The sequence below is a fragment of the Ailuropoda melanoleuca genome, chromosome 7 (assembly GCF_002007445.2).
Source record: "Ailuropoda melanoleuca isolate Jingjing chromosome 7, ASM200744v2, whole genome shotgun sequence".
Classification (NCBI taxonomy): domain Eukaryota; kingdom Metazoa; phylum Chordata; class Mammalia; order Carnivora; family Ursidae; genus Ailuropoda; species Ailuropoda melanoleuca.
Window position 1 is genome coordinate 58,495,067 of NC_048224.1, and position 16,189 is coordinate 58,511,255.

The following is a 16,189-nucleotide window of genomic DNA, read 5'->3' on the forward strand; positions in this document are numbered from 1 at the left end:
AGGCAGGCTGTCAGCAAGACCCCGGTTCCATCCAAGGCAGGAATTCTGGGGGTCCCCAGCCCTGCTTTCACGGGACAAGTGCAGTGTCCCCTCCCGTGTGCCTCCTGTATGCCCTCCCCAAGGCTCTGCCTCAGCCACGCTGTGCCCCCCTCCTGCCTACCTGCCCCGCGCAGGCCCGCTCTCTGAGGGGGCAGTCAGGCGTCGTGCTGGCCCCGGGCGGGGGGGCACACCATGGCTGAGACCCACCACCTTCCCCCCAGGAAGGGCCACATGGGGGAGCAGAGACAGACGTGGACACGGACAGTGTCCCAGATGGTTACAGTTCTGAGGATGGAACTGCTCTGTGAACAGGTCCCCAAAGGTGGAGCCCGCGTGCGCTCACCTGCCTGCCCCTGGGCACCCGAGACCTACAGGGGTCAGCATGGTGCCACGGGAGCTCGGGGCACTCGGCCCAGCCTGGCCGACCCGGGGTGACCGAGACCTGCTTAGAGGGAATGCTGACGTTCCCGTGACTGTTACTGCCGTCACGTTGTTTGGTGATGGTCCTTTGTCCTCCGTATTTACTGATGAACTTATCGTGCTAGACTGTGCCTTCACGTAACTGGAGATCGGGAAGGCGCACAAGGGTGTCCGCAGTGTCAAGTCTGTCCCACTCTGATGCCAGCTGCCCAGGTCCCCGGCCCAGGTGTCCCCAGAGCCACGGTGCTGGGTGGCCTTGCAGAGAGGCTTTATCAGCATGAGAGGGGGGAGGCCGAGGAGGAGTTGTGGGGGGGACTTTGGGAGGGGATGGGAAGAGCAGAGGCCGAGCCCCGGCCCCTGCCGACCCTCCCAGGCTCCTATCAGATCCCCCGGTCCAAACTCCCCTTCCGTTCGAGAAGCGCCCTGTAGGTGCGAGGACTGGAGAGCAGCTGGGGGCGGGGCTCTAACCCCAGCTCTGAGCAAGTCTCTCAGCTACTTCTCTGGGCCTCAGTGTTCTCATCTGTAAAGTGGGGATGCCACACCCGCCTTACTACCCAGCGGTCATGAGGTCTGCTGAGGCTACAGCAGGGAGTGGTGCCAACACACGCTCTTCTTAGGACCTGCCCTCACCCCATCCTTAGGATAAGCTGAGCCACACGGAAGGGCCCGCTGCACCCACTCCCACCGGCCAGTCCCAGCCCCCATCATCTGTCTCCTTCCAGGGTCGGCTGGTGCAAACCAGGAAGTCAGGCTACTTTCCTAGCTCGTCTGTGAAGCCCTGCCCCGTGGACGGAAGGGTGAGCACTTTCCATAGAAGCTTCTGGAACGCAGTGGCTCAGAGGCTGGGGTCCTGAGGGCTGTCTTCTCACTCGGGGCATCTGGGCTTGTTCAGGACGTCCTTGCTAAGTGGCCATTGTGAGCTGGCCCCGGAGTTGGGGGTCAGGGGGACCAGGGGCAGGGGGTGCCTTCCCGTCTGAAGGGCTCAGCCAGGTGGGTGCTGCATTTCTCGTGGTTTTAGAAACACAAAGTGGGCATTTCTGCAGCAGTTGTAATGGATGGAAGACCAAAAATGTTGCCTTTCTCCAAATTTTAGGGACTCTCTAAGTCTTCTGGGACTCTTACACAGCCCCAGAGAGGAGAGGACTCCCCCAAACATTAGAATTCAGAGCTAGACTTTAGGGTGTTTGGAAGAAAGTCTTTTCACCTGAGTAGCATGGAGCAAATCTTTCTCTGTTACAAAAGGCATCAAGCAGTTCCTCGTGAATAATGTAATTACCTCCACCCACCCCCTAAAAAAGGCATTTCAAAGTGCCAGAGGGAAATTTCTCCAGAGGGAGCAGGCGGTGGGTCCAGGACTTGGCGGGAGCCCCGGTACGCCCTCCAGGTCCCGCCTGGCCTCTGGCCCCATCTGTCAGCATCAAGGGGGCCAGACAGCAGAGAAGGAAGAACATCTCTAACTCACTGGGTGGCCTGGGGCAGGTCCCACCTGTGCCCTGGGCCTCAGTTTCCCCATCTATATGGTGAATGGGGTGGTAGGGGTAGGTAGTCCCTGAGGCCTTGCCCAGCCCATGCCATAGCGGGGGGAGGCCAGGGTGGGGGCTCTGGCTGGTGAGGGCGTGGCGTGGGGTCTCGAGGCTGCCCGGCCAGCGTGTGGCCCGCCACCTGGAGGACAGGCCACTGCCACCCAAAGGACACCTGCCCTCAGGGCCGTGAGCCCGTCTGTAGCAAAGAACTCTAGCTGTAGGATGTGCTCCCGTCACTGCTGGGACATTCCTGCAGCCTTCAGTCACCCCTCCCTGGGGATACGCGCCCTACATATTCAGTGAAATCCACTGAGCATGTCCTCAGAGGAGGCGAGTCCCAGCCGCTGCCCTGCGGGACTGCCCGGTCCAGTGGCTCCAGGACTAAGTCCCCAGACACTGCAGCAGCCGGTGCTGGGCCCAAGGGTCAGGTCGCTGATCACAGGCCCCCTCTGGCTCCACTCGGGACAGCCCCTTGGGCGATATTAACCTGAATGTTCTCTCCTGCCAGCCGCCCATCAGCAGGCCGCCATCCCGGGAGATCGACTACACCGCCTACCCCTGGTGAGTGAGGCAGTGGCGGGGGCCCTGCAAGCCCGTGAGCAGGCCGGGGTGGGGGGGCCCGGGGCTGCCTCTTGCTTGTGCCCAGGGTGGCTGAGCCCTGGCTGGCCCTGTGTCTCTGGGAGCCTGGGGGGATCTTCTCTACCCCGAGGCAGGTTTTGCCCATCGCTAAAACAGATCATCAGGTTATCATCTGGGAGAACGAAGCCCCCTTTTTTTTTTACATGTGCTTCATCATAGAAAATATAGGAGAGTGGGGTATTTAAGGCCAAATGTGTAATCACACGTGTCCTCATGGAGCAGCTGGATGAGAACCGTGGTGCTGCTGGGATGAACGGGAGCATGAGAAGATGGACGTTCTAGGGATGAGTCACAGATACAGGTCGGCTCGGGGGGCCAGCTTTTCCTGCTCTGTCTGCTGGTCACCCGGCCACCTCAAAGAAGGACCGGCCGTGGTGGCTGTGGCTCCCTGTGCTTCACGCCCTGTGGTGGGCTCCCTGTGCTCCTACCAGAATGCATCTGGCCTCGGGGTTTTCATTGGGGGGCTCACCCTGCGCCCAGCGGTGTGACACCCACACTCACGGGGTCCTGGCTTCCTCTGCCCCTGGGCTTGGCCGCCCCCTCCAAGCCTGAGATGCCGCAAGCCTGTCCGCCTGGTGCCGTGCCCCCTCCACACTCATGTCCAGGGTCGAGGGTGCAGGACTGGCCCGTGATTTTCTTTTCTTTTCTTTTTTTAATGATTTTTTATTATATCATGTTAGTCACCATACAGTACATCCCTGGTTTCTGATGTAAAGTTCGATGCTTCATTAGTTGCGTATAACACCCAGTGCACCATGCAATACGTGCCCTCCTTACTACCCATCACCAGTCTATCCCATTCCCCCACCCCCTCCCCTCTGAAGTCTTCAGTTTGTTTCTCATAGTCCATAGTCTCTCATGTTTCATTCCCCCTTCTGATTACCCCCCTTTTCTTTATCCCTTTCTTCCCCTACCGATCATCCTAGTTCTTATGTTCCATAGATGAGAGAAATCATATGATAATTGTCTTTCTCTGCTTGACTTATTTCACTTAGCATTATCTCCTCCAGTGCCGTCCATGTTGCAGCAAATGTTGAGAATTCGTTCTTTCTGATAGCTGAGTAATATTCCATTGTATATATGGACCACAGCTTCTTAATCCAGTCATCTGTTGAAGGGCATCTCGGCTCCTTCCATGATTTGGCTATTGTGGACAATGCAGCTATGAACATTGGGGTGCATATGGCCCTTCTCTTTACTACGTCTGTATCTTTGGGGTAAACACCCAGTAGTGCAATGGCTGGATCATAGGGTAGCTCAATTTTTAACTTTTTAAGGGACCTCCACACTGTTTTCCAGAGTGGCTGTACCAACTTGCATTCCCACCAACAATGTAGGAGGGATCCCCTTTCTCCACATCCTCTCCAACAATTGTTGTTTCTTGCCTTGTCTATTTTTGCCATTCTAACTGGCGTAAGGTGGTATCTCAGTGTGGTTTTGATTTGAATTTCCCTGATGGCTAATGATTTTGAACATTTTTTCATGTGTCTATTAGCCATTTGTATGTCTTCATTAGAAAAGTGTCTGTTCATATCTTCTGCCCGTGTTTTGGTTTATTTGTTTCTCGTGTATAGAGTTTGAGAAGTTCTTTGTAGATCTTGGATACCAAGGACTGGCCCGTGATTTTCATTTGATGGAGTGACAGAGAAGCTCTGTTTCCTAATGTGGTTCTATCGCAGTTGCACCTTGTTTCCCAAAGTTCCTGGTCGGCCTGGCGGGCGGTGCAGGTGGTAGGGGTTTTGGGGGTGGCCTCAGAGCTCGCCTGGCTGTCTCCAGGGTGGGCTTCCCGTCAGTGAGGCGGCAGTCCATCCATCTGTCCAAAACCTGTTTAACGGAGATGTCTGTGGACTCCCGTGTGTGCAAAAGAAGTAAAAACTCCAAGAGTGTTTGTTTATGACTTGCTTTATCGACAGTGAAAACTTAGAAATTTGCTCTAACGCTTGCATTGCACGGGGCCCCTCTTGCGGACCAGGCTCTCTAGAAAGCCCCTGGGCGCCGGGCTGAGGTCTGGGGGCCTTATTCCTCCCCATGACGGTGTCACTCCATGCGTGCCCCTCCTGCAGGGGCGCGGCCTCCCTCCCTGAAGTCTCCTGAAGCCCATAGCACTGTTGCAGAGGCCAGGGTGTCCTCCAGGGGGCGCCAGTGTTAACCTCCGGCCTTGTCCCACATGCTAGGTTTGCAGGCAACATGGAGAGACAGCAGACCGACAACCTGCTCAAATCGCATGCCAGCGGGACCTACCTAATCAGGGAGCGGACGGCCGAGGCAGAGCGCTTTGCCATAAGCATCAAGTACGTGCTGGCCTGGGGGTCGGGGACACCTCTCCCCCAGTGCCACTTGGAATCACGAGCCATGTCCTTTGTGGGTGGGGGCGGCCATGGACTTCATTGCCTGAAGCAGGACACTTGTGAGATGACAGGGTGTCAGGGGGTCTACACAGCGTAGCTGGCCCGGGACACGTGTGAATGCCCTGCCCAAAGCCACGGGGTGGGCTTGGTCCCGCGTTTTTCAGATTGCGGGAGCCACAGAAGCTCCCTGCCAGAACGGGGCAGGGATACCGTAAGAGGTTAGAGACCAGCAGCCCCGCTTGTGGGCTTTGGAGAGAATGGGAAGGTCACACCGCTATGGCCTCGTGGCTTCAGCCAGTGGCCTTTGGTCTGGGTGTCCTCCTGCCCAGAAGCTACTCCCTCGTGCGTCTGCCACCACTCCTTCAAAAGAAGGAGTCTGGCTGGTGGCTGGTCACCGTCGGGGTAGGATGCCCCCTGGAGATCCTGGGTCAGGCCCCTGGCAGCCGATGGGCCAGTGAGTAGAGGGGCTGTCAGCTGTGATGACCCCCAAGGTATGGTCTGGTCTGCTCTCGACTGCCGCCCCTCAGGGGCCTGTGTCCGGGGAAGGCCTCTGGTCTGCTGGAGGTCAGAATCCCACAGATGCTTAGAGCTTGCAACAAGCCCACTGGCTCTAAAGCACCGAGAGCAAAGGAGAGCAGCGTCGGAAGGGACCAGTGTCCAGTGTGGGAGCGGGACGTGGCCCGGGTCCCTGGTGAGCAGGACCTGCTCCCCGGCAGAGGTTCCCGCACACCTGCCGTGGGCCCAGGGAGCATCGTGAGGTGTGACAGTGGAGTGCAGGCCATGGGGCAGGTCCGTGGTGCGGGCAGCAGGCCGGGAAGTGGCAGAGATGGCACTCGCCTTATAGTTCACGCGGCACCTTCTGGGCGCCTGGCCTGCAGGCTCCCCTGTGGGGGTGAGGCCAGCCCAGGAGCTGGGGGTGGGGTGAGCACCCCCCACTGACTTTAGATCTGGGAGAAGCCATGGGTGGTCTACAAAGGCCCCCCCAGGAGAGGCCGCTGGCCAGCATGGGATTATTTACCAGTTGTTTGTTCCGGTAACTGATTTCCAGTTGTTAAACCAGCCTTGCATTCCCGAAATGTCCCACTGAGCGTGGTGTAGAGTCCTCCTTAAATATTTGGTTAATATAGGCACCCACGTGGGGAGAGATTTGGTTGCGAGTAGTTTGCTGAGGACTTTCACATCCATAGTCATAATGGTTGTTGGCGTGTTTCCTTCTCTTGGGATGTCTGTCCGGCTTTGGTACCAGCCGGCAAGGGGCTGGAGTGGTATTTGGGGAGCAGGGGGTGCGAGGAGGCTTTTCCATAAGGTCACATTTGAACGGAAACCTGAGGACGCAAGCTCAGGAGGTGACGATGGCAGGGGCAGCCCTGGCGGGCTGGTGCTTGGCCCAAGTCATGACCCCCGTGGCCTGAACGCTTTGCCCAGGTTCAATGACGAGGTGAAGCACATCAAGGTGGTGGAGAAGGACAGCTGGATCCACATCACGGAAGCGAAGAAATTCGAAAGCCTCTTGGTATGCGATCCTGTGGTTCCGTGGCCTGGTCCACAGGGGTCAGGGGAGGGCCCGGGGGTCCCACCACCGCCAGACCAAGGGAAGCGGCCGCCTGCACCCCGCCGTCTGCAGACCTCACTCACAGAGGGCAAGAGCCCTGTGGGGCTTCTGCATTGCTGGGGAAGATCCAGGGAAATGGGTCTGGACGGTCCTTGGGACAGTTCGGGCCTTGTGACAGCCCCTGCATTGGGACTTCTGTCCCCCAGAGGGTTCACCTGGGTGGACAGTGAGGGAGGGCCCACCAGGCCTGCCTGCATCACTGCAGCCCACCTCCCACACGCCCTGCCGCCCCCCTTCCCAGCCGGAATGCAGGTAAAGGCACAGGCCTTCCTAATGCGATGTTGTGTCTTTTCTGAATTACGAGCATTGCATGTACCGAGAGGATCTGACTCGAGCACCTGAGCCCTTAGACGGCCAGCTGTGGCCGCAGAAAAGCACAAAGTAAAAAGTATCCACAGTCACCCACCCCCCCCAAACCCAGTGTTAACATTTCGGGGTGCGTCTTCTCAACCTTGAAGAATAGCTTAGGTGTGGTTTATATCATGGTTGGCCATACTGTACTGTTAGCCTGCTTTTTCAACGTGATAAACTTTGCCGTTGGCACAACCCTCTCCTCTGCCGGCCGGTAGCCACATGGCATTCGGTCACTGGCACCTGCTATTCTTTCTGGAAGCCCTTCCTTGGTGCTGGAAGCGTGGGGTTCCAGGCTTTCCTCCATCAGAAAGAGCTGCAGCAAGCATCCGAGTGCCGGTCTTGGCATTCACCCCTGATTTTCCTTGAGCAGCGGCCGGAGAGAAACTGCTGGCTCAGAGGTCTTTGACATACGGACTACCCACCATGGGTGGGGTGCTGGGTGGAGAGGACGAGTCCCAAGTGAAACCGAGGAGGGAGCGGGAGGCCAGGGCACCTGCGAGGACTGCCTGGAGGCGGTGGCAGCAGCAGTGAGCACGTGTGTCTTGCAGGAACTGGTAGAGTACTATCAGTGCCACTCACTCAAGGAGAGCTTCAAGCAGCTGGACACCACGCTCAAGTACCCCTACAAGTCAAGGGAGCGTGCAGCCTCCAGGGCCTCCAGCCGGTCCCCAGGTAATGCCCACACCGGCCCTGCACACCAGTGCTCACCTGGATGCAACCATTCTGCCCATTTCCCATGGCCCTGGCTTTCACTGCCTCCCTGCCCTTGAGGAAGGCTTTCTGTGGGACCGAGGCCAGGAGCCCCTTCCCAGTCCCCATCCCTAGGAGCAGTGGCTCAGGCCCCCCAGCCCATCACAAGCACCCTCCTGAGCCAGGGTGTCCTGGTTGGTCCACAGGTCAGGCGGGGAGTGCCAGCTCTCAACGGCTGCTCCGGGTCTTGGCACCCGTGCCCAGAGGTCAGCATGGGGAGAGAGCAGGGCAGGTGCCATCTGTCCTTAGATCCCTCCCCGGCCCCCACCCCCCCGGGGGCCTTCACTATGAGGGAGATGGAGCTGGTACCTCCATTTGTGGGCTGGGCCGCACGGGCCCACCTGGAGTTAGAGGCAGGGCGAGTCTAGAGTGTTTGCAGTCCAGCCCACGACTGTCGGCCGCACCACCCCATGTCCCCAGCTGCCAGGGCAGAGCAGGGCAGGAGAGGAGCAGTGGACCTTCAGCGAGCACGTCGTGTGCGCTGGGCCAGAGGCCAGGCTCCTTGCATGAATAGTCTCTGAGACCCTGGAGCCAGCTAGGAGGAGGTGGTCCAGATTCTCCAGGAAACAGGCCCAGAAGGTGGTGGGAGGGGCAGCTCGGAAGCCACCAGGCTGCGCCTCGCAAGCCCGGGATGGCCTCGGCCCCATGCCCTGCGCTCTGCCTGCTCGCGCCTGGAAACGCACTGGCCCGCCGGTCTGCTTTCACGTTCTTTCTCGCTCTTTGCAGCTTCCTGCGTCTCCTACAACTTTTCTTTTCTCAGTCCTCAGGGCCTCAGCTCTGCTTCTCAGGGCTCCTCCGCTCCCTTCTGGTCAGGTACCGCTGGCGCTCGGGGCGTGGGGGGGCCCGGCCTGCCACCCGCTGGCCCGCAGCCCCTGCCCCAAGCTGTCCGCAGCTGCCCGCAGCCCAGTGCGGGGCGGGGCCGCGCGGCTGTGGCGCCCAGGCCTGGGAAGGGAGGGCCTGCCGCCAGGGTAGGGCTGAGGATGATGTCAGGCTTGGCGTCCTCCTACCCCCCCATTGCTGTTGCCTCTCGGACTCGCGCACCCTGCTGGCCACTCCCCAGCTTGGCCGCCACTGTCCCTCCTTGCTTGTTGAGAGCTTTGCCTCCGGTAGCGGCAAACAGCCGGGCGGCCACCCTCGGGGTGAAGACAGGAGCAGATCGGGCCAGCCCCACTGGGCGGGCCCTGGAGGTAGGGGGACGGGGTGTCAGTCAGCTCTGACTGCTTGGCCCTCCGCTGCCAGAGTCAGAGCCCGTCCCCAGCCTCTGTGTGTGTCCCCTCTGTCACGGACATTGTCCCCTGCTCAACAGGATTCCTGGGTCCCCCGCTGAGCTGGTCTAGTTAGGCGGCCGTGTGGTTTGGGGATCTGGAAGTTGGGCCCCGGGACCCTGGCTCCACGTGCTCCGTCTGAGAGCAGGCTGGGAGCTGACCCCTGGCTAGGTGACACTCGTGCACCAGGCATGCAGGGGGAGGCCCTGTGGGAGTTGGGGTCAGAACACCAGCCTCTGCTCTGATCGCGTGATCGCACTTGGCTGTGACGGCCCCCAGTATGGCTGGCGACCACTCCGGGTGCCTTCATGTGAGGCTCGGAGAGGCCGTCTCCTGGAGGTCCTGGGCAGAATTGGAGAATAGTCTGTGCCTTCAGAGCCTTTCTGCTGGGCAGCTCTCCTCTCCGGGCAGAGGGCCAGGCGCCAGGGGTCCAGCTATGTGACGCTGCCCGTCTCCCCCAACAGTGTTCACGCCCCGTGTCATTGGCACGGCCGTGGCCAGGTACAACTTCGCCGCCCGGGACATGCGGGAGCTCTCGCTGCGGGAAGGTGACGTGGTGAAGATCTACAGTCGCATTGGTGGGGACCAGGGCTGGTGGAAGGGCGAGGCCAACGGACGGGTAAGTGTGGCCGACGCGGCCTGGCTCAGCTCGGGCCGGGTTTGGGCAGGCTGGCACCTTAGCGCGGCCTGCCCCAGCACCGTGCCCACACCCTCTGAGCCACAGACCCGAGCTGCCCTGGTTGGAGCTGGATCTAGGCCCGTTTGACACTGTATCTGTGCTCAGTCCCGCTCTGTGGCCCTCTGCGGCCACAGCAGGGGGTGTGTTTTATATGCACTCTTCACGTGACTTGAGTGTACCCAAGCCCTTTGTGCAGGCGGAGAGACCGCAGGACATGAGCAGAGCCCAAGAGTCCTCACCCGCCTCACTTACACCCTGGGGAGATGGGAGGGACATACCGTGTTCCCACCTGCCCTGCCCCTTCATGCTCTTCCTGCGGACTCTCTCTTCCCTGTCCGCCCTGTGACCCTGCAACGCTCTATGGGCCCTTCTCCCTGTGCCCCATCTGGACCCCCTGGCTTTGACCCGGTTCTGTCAGCACTCACCCAGCAGGGTACCGGAGCCCCACGTGGGGTGGATTTCGGGATGTCCAGCCATCCTTGGGGCCGCTGGGCTGTGGAGGGCCAGCCTGCCTTGGCTCCCATTGCCCACCGTTCCGTAGCCAGGTGGCGGGAGCTGGTCTGCCTCCACCTAGCACGTTGGCTGCCCTTTGGGGGCCTTGGGTCAGATGCGTTTTCCACCCCACAGCCCTTTAGAAGCCGGAGGCCACAGAGTCCTAGGCAGCTGGCCTGGGGGGCTGAACACAGCTGTCAAAGCGGCCCTCGGGGCGCCAGCCCTGGAGGCACCTGGGGCTCTAATTCAATGAGCACAGACCTGGCCTTCCTCACCCAGCTTATGAAGGTCACAAATAAACCAGTTTCCCAGGTTTCAGAGCTACTGGTTTGGAGCATTACTAGATATTCCTGTTGCTTTGACCCTGTTATGAAGGGTTTCTTTTTGTCTGTGGCAAGTCGTCTTGCTTTAAAGTGTACTTTGTCTGCTGTTAGAGCAGCCCAACTTTTGGGGGGGAAGAGTTAATGTTGTATGTGGCAAATTTCATTCTCTCCTGTGTTACTTTCAACTTTTTTGTATTCTCATATTTGAAGTAGATACAAGATAAAATGTTACCTGAGACAAGAGTTTTTAGAGCTAGTCTGATCTAACAGTCTCTGCCTTTTGATGTGTATATAGCCCATTTACATTTAATGCAGTTACTGAGCTGCGTAGATTTAAATCCATCATCTTTCTGTTTACTCTCTATTTGTTACATCCATTTCTTCTTTTTCCTCTTTTCTTGCCTACTTTTGAATTACTCGGTATTTCTTTTTTTCTATTCTACTTCCTGGCCCCTTGGTGGCTCTGTGAATTGCACATTCTTTTCCTACAAATTAGGTAGTTACCTTAGGGATTGCAGCATGCACTCTGACTTCTGAGAGCCCATTTTAAATTAGTACTGTTAATACTTCCTAGATGATGCAAGACCTTACAACTTTTGACGGTATTTATGTTCCTCCCAGCTTTCATGGAGGTGTCGTCATGTATCTGAATTCTAAATGTTTCTCAGCCCCATGAGACATTATTTTTGTTTTCAGCAGTTAGTGTTTGTTTAGAGTTACCACCTATTTACCTTCCCCAGGGATCCCCACTCCTTCCTCCTTTCTTGTATTTCCACCCAAAACCATGTTCCTGCTGCCTGAAATTTCCTCTTCTAGGTATGTTTTTAGTGTGAGTCTGCTACTAATAAATTCTTAGTTGTTGTTGGATCCAAACACCTCTTTATTTCATTTTCTTTTTTTTTTATGTTCTCATTATAGAATGTTTGTAATGTATGTTGACACAATTTCAAACCTAAAGAAAAGTGTCTGTAGCACAAAGAGCTCTCACATGCCCAGATTTACCAATTAAGAGTTTGCACATTTGCTTTATCATTCGTGTTCTCCCTCCCTCTCTGCTTATTTTTCTCTTAGCCGTTCATTAGTAAATTGCAGAAGTCCTATCCTTTCTCCCCTAAACCCCTAAATACTTCAGTGTCCTATGATCAAAGACATTCCCCTTTGACAGATTGTGATGATCTAATCCACGGTCCATATACAAATGTCACCAGTTGTCCCAACTGTGTCTTGTCTACCTAAATGAATTGCATATGGCTGCTATGGCCCTCAACTCTCTCTAGAACAATCCTCAGCCTTTCTTGGTCTTACATAACTTTGACATTTTTGAAGAGTATGGGCCCGATATTTTTGTAGACTTTCCTTCCATTTAGGTTTGATATTTCTTCGTGAGTAGGTTACGTATTATGTATTTTCTGTGGGAATATAATGCAGATGTTACACCCTTTTCAGTACTGTCGTGTCTTATCCAGAGGTATATGAAGTCTGTCGTGTCTTATCCAGAGGTATATGAAGTCTGTTTGTCCTATTGTGACGTTAATTTTGATCATTTGGTTGAGGTGATATCTGCTGAGTTTCTCCACTATGAAGTTACTGTAATTAATTAGCAACCTCAGGGTAATACTTTGAAATTATTAAATATCCTGTTCCACATCAAACTTTCACCTACTAGTTTTATCATCATTCACTTGTGAATTTTGTCTCATCACTTATTTGTATCATGGTTGAAAAACAGTGATTTTCCATCCATTGTTTCTTTAACGCTTATTAGGTGCCATTGTACTGTGAGGAACACCCTTCTCTTCCCTTGGTCATCCCCCAGGGGGGTCAGTCATCCTCCAGTGGGACCTGCTTCCTTTTTGTGAGGAATCATGTTGAGCTCATTTCGATTCTGCAGGGGGTAAATTTGAAGCTAGCAAGTATTTTATTTTGGCACTTTGGTGATGTCATTCCATTGTCCCTGGTTCCATCATTTCTGTAAAGAGCCAGCCAACTTTTTTTTTAAAGGGCAGGGAGGGGCAGAGGGAGAGGGTGAGAGAGAATCTCAAGCAAGCTCCACGCCTAGCACAGAGCCCAACTCTGGGCTTGATCCCATGACCTTGAGATCATGACCTGAGCTGAAATCAAGACTTTGACGCTTAACCGACTGAACTGCCCATGCATCCCAAGAGCCAGCCAACTTCTTAACGTTGCTCCTCTGCAGGAAGAGCATCCATTACTCCCCAGTGGGGGGTTATATGTAAAAAAAAAAAAAAAAAGTCTGGTTTTTATCAGTTTTANGACTGAACTGCCCATGCATCCCAAGAGCCAGCCAACTTCTTAACGTTGCTCCTCTGCAGGAAAAGCATCCATTACTCCCCAGTGGGGGGTTATATGTAAAAAAAAAAAAAAAAAGTCTGGTTTTTATCAGTTTTACTATAAAGTGCCTGGGTGTGGTTTTCTCTGTATTCACTCTGCTCGAGATTTGTAGAGATTTTAAAATCTGTGGCTTGATGTCCTCCATCAGTTTTGGCCATTTCTTCGAACATCGTACCTGCTGTGTTTTCTCTTTTCTCCTTCAGGGACTGTATTTGCATGGCTGTCAGGTCCCTTCATCATGGCCCAGATGTCACTTACCTTCTTTTACGTGTTTTCCACCCATTCCCTTATTTCCCATCTAGCTACTTTCCACTGGCCCGTCTTCCGGTTCACCAGTGCTCTCTTCCCACTTTGTCTAATCTGTTGCTAAATCCTATTGGATTCTTAATTTCAGTCATAGTTTCCATTTTAGGATTTCTATTTGATTTCTGGTTTTAGTTCGCTGGTAAGTTTTTATGCTTTATCCTCAGTTTTCTGAAACATATATGCTAGAGTTATTTACATTTCCTGACTGATGACTCCCATCCCTGAATGACCGGTAGACTGGTTTCTGTCACCTGCATTTTCTCTTAGTTTCTGTCACTGTGTCCTGACTGAATGATAAGCTTGTGTATACCACTGGGGCTTGGGATGACGTTATTTCCCTCTAGGGAGGATTTAACGTTTTTCTGGCTGGCAGGTTGAGGGAGAGCAGGTCATCTTGAACTGCTCAGGGCTGGTGCATTTGGGGGTCACTCCTACCCGGGGCCGCAGCTCCACCAGGCTTCTTGGCTTAGAACTCCCGCCTTTTGCAGGATCCCCCATTTCCACGAGCCCCTGCTGGCCCTCACCCCGACACCTGAGCAGACACGTGCACACACACTCTCATGTGATCCTGCCATCTTTTTCAGATCGGCTGGTTTCCTTCAACATACGTAGAGGAGGAGGGCATCCAGTGATGGCGACGACATGGACGGGACTCGTGGGTTTTCTTGGAAGAGTCCAGCTCTGAAGTCTGTCTCTAGCCCTGTGACGCAGAGAGGGACATGCCCGCCAACCTTCCAGTCTTCAACAGCCCATAGGGATGGGGAGGGTGTTCAAAATCCTAAACGCGAACCGGCCCACCGTCCGCCTGCCCTCGGTGGCCTGTCCTGGGTACGCCACTTGTACATAGAGGCGAGTTGGGCCAGCCCTGCCGTGGCTGCCACCACCAGAGCGCTAAGGAGAGGGAGTGCCAGTGGCGTTCTGAGCCGGGCTCTGGGTGACAGCTGAGGCCGGAGCTCATCTTGCCCCTGTCCTGTGGAGATGGCATTCGAGAACCTAGGTTTGAACAGCAGGTGCCCTCCCGGGGAGGGCTGGGACAGCAGAGGGGACCCTCCCCCAGCCCCTTCTGCTCAGCCCTGATGCCCAGCCCGCCTGCTTCCTGCTGCTCCCGAGGGGAAGCTTTGGGCCTAGAGAGTCAGAAGGGACCAGAGCCAGGCCGTTTGCTGCAGCCCCAGCTCAGCCCCAGCTGTGTTCGGGTGTAGGAGAGAGCATTGCTAGGGGGTCTGTGCGGGCCCCTTGACCTCCCCATGGCCCTCTGCACTAGGGGTGTGCAGACAGCCCAGGGCAGGTCCCTCTCTCAGGAGGGAGCCTTACGGACGATGAAGTTGCCGACCCTGCCCCCAGTCAGTGGTACTGTCCTTTGCCCTGAGGGTGTGTCTGTCCTGTCCTGCTGCCGGCTGGATACACCTTTTGTAAATCCTGATATGGGTGAGAAGAAAACAGAGTTTTCCCCTCGCTCGGTCCCTGCTGCTCACATTCCCCTCCAGGAGGAGGCCCCCCAGCAGGTGGCCCCTCTGGGTCTCCCATGTCCTGCAGGGTGGCTCCGGGGGGGCTTCCCAGCTTTGGCACAGAATGTTAGTTCTAGCCCTTGGCAAGTCTTCCTCCTGCAGCCCATGAACTGGGCCTGTGGCCAGCTCGAAATAAGTGCTCTTGGGGGTGGCCTTACCCCCTGAACTCTCCCTCCTGCCTCCTCCTGGCCTTTAAGCTCTGGCTGTCTTGTCCAGACCCTTTTACTCTGCCTGGATGTTGCAGGAGACCTAAGGATGCCGTCTCCCTGCGGGCTCCGTGCCACAGCTGCTGGAGAAACCCAGGCTACACGTGTCCCCTGTCCCTTGTTCGGCTGCCCTGCCCTGTGCAGAGGGAGGAGACTGGGCAAGGCCGGGCCTGGGGAAGGCTAGCCCCTCCTGGGGTGGGTGCTGGTTGCCACTCTGCACTCCTGGGCTTCCTCTGAAGTCAGCCGTGTGGCCTCCAGGCTCGGTTCACAAGCCCTGTGTCCCAGAATGGGGCAGTGGTGGGGGGCGGTCGGGGACGGTTAGCAGCAAGGGCAAGAGAGGAGGTGGCCTGCAGCGGCTTGAGAAGCCGGGGTGAACAGGATCATGTCTGGGGGCAGAGGAGCAAGGGGAGGGAAGCAAAGAGCTGGTCTTGGAGAGAGCAGCCCCCAGTCCCCATCATCAGGGTGCACCCAGCACTTTGCGCACAACCCGGGGCTCGGCCGGCCCGGCCATGAGCCTGGGGTGGGGGGAAGAACCAGCCAGCCCCTTTCATGTTTACTGTTGTCAGAAAGATTTTGTTTTTGTTGTTTTGTTTTTGGTTTGGCTTGTTTGTTTTTTAAGGGAAGAAGACAGTTTGTAATTATTTCATCCAAAGCTCCCGTTATATATCTGTGAATAATAAGGAAGATATTTTATAATAGCAAGAAAAGGATGTATATTTGAGGTCATCGTGAAACAAGTCATCATGACCACGAAAGATACTGAGGAAACAAGTCGGAACCCTGGTTTTTGTGAATGTTTTGTTTTGTTTTTGTTTGTTTGTTTTGAAACATGTATTTGGTTTGGTTTGGTTTGACACTGCATGAGGCAGGAGGGGAGGCGGGCCGGGGGCAGGCTGGGAAGCGGGTGGTTTCAGCAGGAGATAGGAGGCCCTCTGGAGGGGCTTTGGACCTGGGGGCCTGAGATTAGCTGTGAACACTTAGGAGCCCGATGCATGCGGGTCAGGGATCTGGGGGTCCCACAGCTGGTGATGACCCCAAATGGAACACAAACTGTACATTTGCCACTAGGTTTTTTCAGACCACAGTTTTTATTGCAAATAAACCGAAGTTCTTTTCTGCAGGCGTGGCTGGATCCTTCTGTGTCCAGCAGAGGCTGCCCCACCCACGCACTGTCCACCCAGGATACAGTGGCCTGGCTCAGACATAGGCCTCGGGGGTGGCCCAGCCTCAGGCAGAGGCTTCAGGTCCAAGAAGAGATCGTGATGCCAGGGCCACCACCTGAGCACCTCCTCCCAGCTGGTCCAGTGCCACGGGCTTCCCGCGCAGTGTCCCGTGGGACCCTCCAGCAGCTGGCAGGGGCAGTGCCACTGTCTTCC

General features: G+C 55.9%; 1 protein-coding gene across 1 annotated transcript in view; it reads left to right on the top strand.

The window, feature by feature from the left end:
• Nucleotides 1–15,933, top strand: part of VAV2 (vav guanine nucleotide exchange factor 2) — a 143,825-nt gene extending 127,892 nt beyond the window's left edge. The window contains exons 23-30 of the mRNA XM_034663750.1: nucleotides 1,182–1,256; nucleotides 2,491–2,543; nucleotides 4,796–4,912; nucleotides 6,395–6,482; nucleotides 7,484–7,607; nucleotides 8,412–8,498; nucleotides 9,415–9,569; nucleotides 13,687–15,933. Of these exons, the coding sequence (XP_034519641.1) occupies nucleotides 1,182–1,256; nucleotides 2,491–2,543; nucleotides 4,796–4,912; nucleotides 6,395–6,482; nucleotides 7,484–7,607; nucleotides 8,412–8,498; nucleotides 9,415–9,569; nucleotides 13,687–13,734 (747 nt within the window). The 3' untranslated portion in view covers nucleotides 13,735–15,933. The remainder of the gene's footprint in view (nucleotides 1–1,181; nucleotides 1,257–2,490; nucleotides 2,544–4,795; nucleotides 4,913–6,394; nucleotides 6,483–7,483; nucleotides 7,608–8,411; nucleotides 8,499–9,414; nucleotides 9,570–13,686) is intronic.
• The last annotated feature ends 256 nt before the right edge of the window (nucleotides 15,934–16,189 follow it).